Raw genomic sequence first — 3,614 nt, 5'->3', positions numbered from 1 at the left:
GTCCGTGTTTTTAAACTACACTAGTGTCAAAAGCATTCTTATATTATACTAGTGTTAAAAACGTTCTTATAATTACATTAGTATCAAAAACGTTTTTATATTATGGAACGGAGGGAGTAGTATATAACATAGTAGTATATAACATCTGGATTTGCACGGCACTAAAGCCGCCTATAGAAGGATCAACATTTGTCATCGTAGAAACGACATGGTTGCATGGCAAACTCCTGAGACGCACCAGTCTAAAACACTCAAACAAGGAGCATTCATATCCGTTACAGGAACAAAGCAAAATTGTACTTGAGCGGTTGAGCCTAGACCTACTACTGGTTTAAAAAATTTAAAGTCTCAACTCATCATACGGGGAAGAACATTCCAATGATTGATGGCCATAAACATCAGCCATGCATGTTACTTAAAAAAGAGGGCATCAAGAAATACGGCGCAGCTTTGAGAGCACGATCAGTGCTTCGTGGAGACCATGGTACAGGATTTCTTATCTGAAAGCAAATGAGGCTGCTGGATGTTACATCCCCCAAAACTCCAGTTCACGCCTGGCGAATTCTTTCATCTGCTTCTGGCTACGGAGATCTGGTAGAATTATCAAGGAGATGATAAATGTGTAGTTTAGGATCATGCACAGAAGAAACATATTTAAGTTCACAAATATACTTTCAATTTAACAGAATGGTGACAAGACATCAAGCAGATTATATGCACACAAAAACATGTAGCTTTTCGGGGAAGGTGGAACAAGACAATATGCAGCTTACCTCCGTCAGCAAATAACACAGAAACACACAAGCAAGTAATAATACCGATAACACAAATAAATACGAAATGTTATCTGAAGAGAAGGTATGACTCACAAGCACTCCCACTGCGGCGGACATAAATTTTCTTGAGGGGTATTCCATTTGCCCTAAACAAATTTGCCAACTTATGAACTCTCCCATCATCCTTTGAGCATGTAATCTTCACCATTTGAAGGTCTTTGCAAGTAAATGATCTTCCCTGTAGTTTGATACCTGTTTCTGATGCCTTTCTGGTATTGAAGTTCTTTTGCAGATCAAGAAAGTTGTTAAGCATGTGTTCAGGTACTCAAAACTAAAAAATAATCAAGTAAGCATAAGCCCCAAATATGCAATTACACATACAATTTTAAGTTGGAGAAAGAGCTTCTGTATATTAGGTGAGTGCTGCAGCAAGAAAATTAATGCATCAAAGTCTGCAGTCATACACCATTCGCCAAGGGACAGGGTCTTCAGGTTGCCAAAAGTTGGACACATATTCAGTTCCCTACTCAGAACCACCTACACATTGCACATAAATGAGTTTTCAGCAAATAAACATAGTAATTTGAATCAATTTTATATTTCATATACTGAATACAAGAGGTTTATTTAATATGCAGAGAAGAAAACAAACATACCCACCACGAAAAAGAAATTAAGACATATAGTAATATGTACCATGATTGGCACCTATTGGTAAAATATGATTCATCATTCTTTTCTGGTATGCAGACTCAAAATAGTTAATTACAAAATGATTTAAACAGTAATCATTTAAAAACACACACTACTGCAAGAATAAAAAAATAAGAAACAATAATCTGAAATAATAAATAATGCTCTCTTGAAGCTGCATACTTTCATATCTCATTGATTTCACCTACTACATTTGATGATGAAATAAGCTAGTACTAATTTCTTGATCTAAACTCTTCTCCAATTCAACTGTGCCTTTCTAACCAGGGGTTGCTACTTATGTAAGAAATGTGCTCATTGGACATATATGTGTTCCGTTGGGAGTAACATAAATTTCTTTCGCAAACCTCAGAAATAGCTGTTAGAAAAACAATTATGGCTATATAAGGAAAAAAATCATACTCAAAGATAGAGAAACCAGTAAAAGGTGATGACAGCTATACCTCTCCAGCATCAGTCAACAACTCCAAAGTTCTAGCACTTGAAAGAGACTCAAGAACATGACGTCCACCTAAAATCTTCCTATCATTGCATTCTCCGTTTCCACCATAGTTACCATCTTTACTGGAAAGATGGCCTTTACCTTTGCAGCCATACTTTGCATCATTTGCAATCTCACTGTATTCATAGGTATTGTCATCGCTATCGATATCACTGCCATAATCAAAATTATCCTTGTAATGACCGTGTGTGTAACTTTCTTCAGCAAAAGTATGTCCATATCCAAACCTTATAAAATGATCATATCCAAAATCATCACCCAAGGAAGAGTCATCATGAATCTTAGAGCTCTCTGTCCAATCATTATCATCGCTCCCATCCCCGTCGTCATCAGTAGTTCCATCACGGTCATCTTCATCACTGATGTGTTCAAAGTCATCACCCAAGAAAGAGTCATCAAGTATGATAGTGCCTGTGACCAGCGACCCCAAGTTCTTGAACGATGGGACCCGGACGTAAGGCGTGGTGAGGCGCAGAAGTAGGAGGTTCGGGGCAGCAATGGAGAAGGCGCAGTTGATCTTGCACTTGAGCAGGATTAAGTTCTTCAAAGAGTCGGACACAATCCCAGGGCCTGTCACCAGGCAATCCTTCAGATCCAGCTCCTCCAAAGACTTGCAGCTGGTAGAGAGCTGCTTGAGCATATTGTCGTTGAGCCTGGCATACGACAGCTTCAGGACCTTGAGGTGGCAGGAGACGAACTGCACGCGGTCCAACGACGCGATCTCCGAGCGATGCCCGGCGAGATGGATGACCTGTGCGTTGCGGTTGATGGTGGCCCTGATCCACACGTTGGCGTCTTCCTCGTAGTAGCCCGCGTCCTCGTCGTCGGACCGCAGGCGGAGCGTGCCCACTGGCGCCGACGCGTCGCGGAGGAGGAAGAGGCGGTGCACGAAGTGGCGGAACTCCTTCGGCGGGTCGGCGTCGCGGCCGGAGGAGTGGCGCAGGCGGAGGTCGACGCAGGGCGCGGACGCCCAGAGGTGACGCCACCGGCGCGCGAGCACGCAGGTGCGGACCGCCTCCCACGCCTTGAGGGACGACATGATGCGGTGCAGGAGCGCGTCCGGGAGGGCGCTATGGTGGTCGGGCTTGGCGGCGGCCGGTCCGCGGGATCCGGGCTTGAGGCCGGCGCCGCGGCGCGGCCCCGGGCGCTGGGTGGTGCTTCGGCGCATTTCGTCGAGCAGAAGACCTGCATGTAGGGTTTAGGGTCACCCCGGCGCAGCCTTGTCAGCCAGGATTTTGAACTCTCGGGGCAAGGAAGGGGATACGGAGACGATGAGATCGGGGGGAGGAAGGGACGGAATGGAATGGAACATACGGACAGAGACTCGGCGAAATGGCGGGAGTTTGTTGCCGCTTTCCGGTGGCGGCTGCTTGGGAGTGAATTGTGGAGTGGGATGCCGTAAACTCGTCTTTTCTTATTTATTTAATTTGCGGGGGAAAATAATTTAGTTTTTTCTTATTGTGAGAGTGAACTCCACTTGTATCCCCTTTTGTAAATTTGTGGCAGTGTATACGAAGAGACGCTAGACCTACTGACATCTTCGTATGTAATTTAGCGTTACGGATCAGCACCACATTCAACCTCTCTCCCCTACCCGCATCGCCGACATAGTCATCTTATTC

At 44.5% G+C, this 3,614-nt stretch overlaps 1 protein-coding gene across 1 annotated transcript; it reads right to left on the bottom strand.

Moving 5' to 3' along the window:
- Positions 1-203: 203 nt before the first annotated feature.
- On the bottom strand, positions 204-3,359 carry LOC123176078 (uncharacterized). Its single transcript, XM_044590468.1, has 4 exons — positions 1,934-3,359; positions 1,158-1,313; positions 870-1,059; positions 204-591 (listed from the first exon to the last, which is right to left on the bottom strand). The coding sequence occupies exons 1-4, from the start codon at positions 3,158-3,160 to the stop codon at positions 527-529; spliced, it is 1,638 nt and encodes a 545-aa protein (XP_044446403.1). The 5' UTR covers positions 3,161-3,359; the 3' UTR covers positions 204-526.
- Positions 3,360-3,614: the final 255 nt, after the last annotated feature.

The sequence above is a fragment of the Triticum aestivum genome, unplaced genomic scaffold, assembly GCF_018294505.1.
Source record: "Triticum aestivum cultivar Chinese Spring unplaced genomic scaffold, IWGSC CS RefSeq v2.1 scaffold176599, whole genome shotgun sequence".
Classification (NCBI taxonomy): Eukaryota; Viridiplantae; Streptophyta; class Magnoliopsida; order Poales; family Poaceae; genus Triticum; species Triticum aestivum.
This window is presented reverse-complemented; position numbering and strand designations above follow the sequence as displayed.

What these genes read in the sequence shown, in the direction of transcription:
- LOC123176078 (XM_044590468.1), bottom strand. Translation starts at nt 3,160, where the DNA reads ATGCGCCGAAGCACCACCCAGCGCCCGGGGCCGCGCCGCGGCGCCGGC. An exon ending in TGTTGACTGATGCTGGAGAG is followed by an intron (nt 1,314 to 1,933) that starts GTATAGCTGTCA and finishes TGCAATGTGTAG; the next exon opens with GTGGTTCTGAGTAGGGAACT. An exon ending in CCGCCGCAGTGGGAGTGCTT is followed by an intron (nt 592 to 869) that starts GTGAGTCATACC and finishes TAATTCTACCAG; the next exon opens with ATCTCCGTAGCCAGAAGCAG.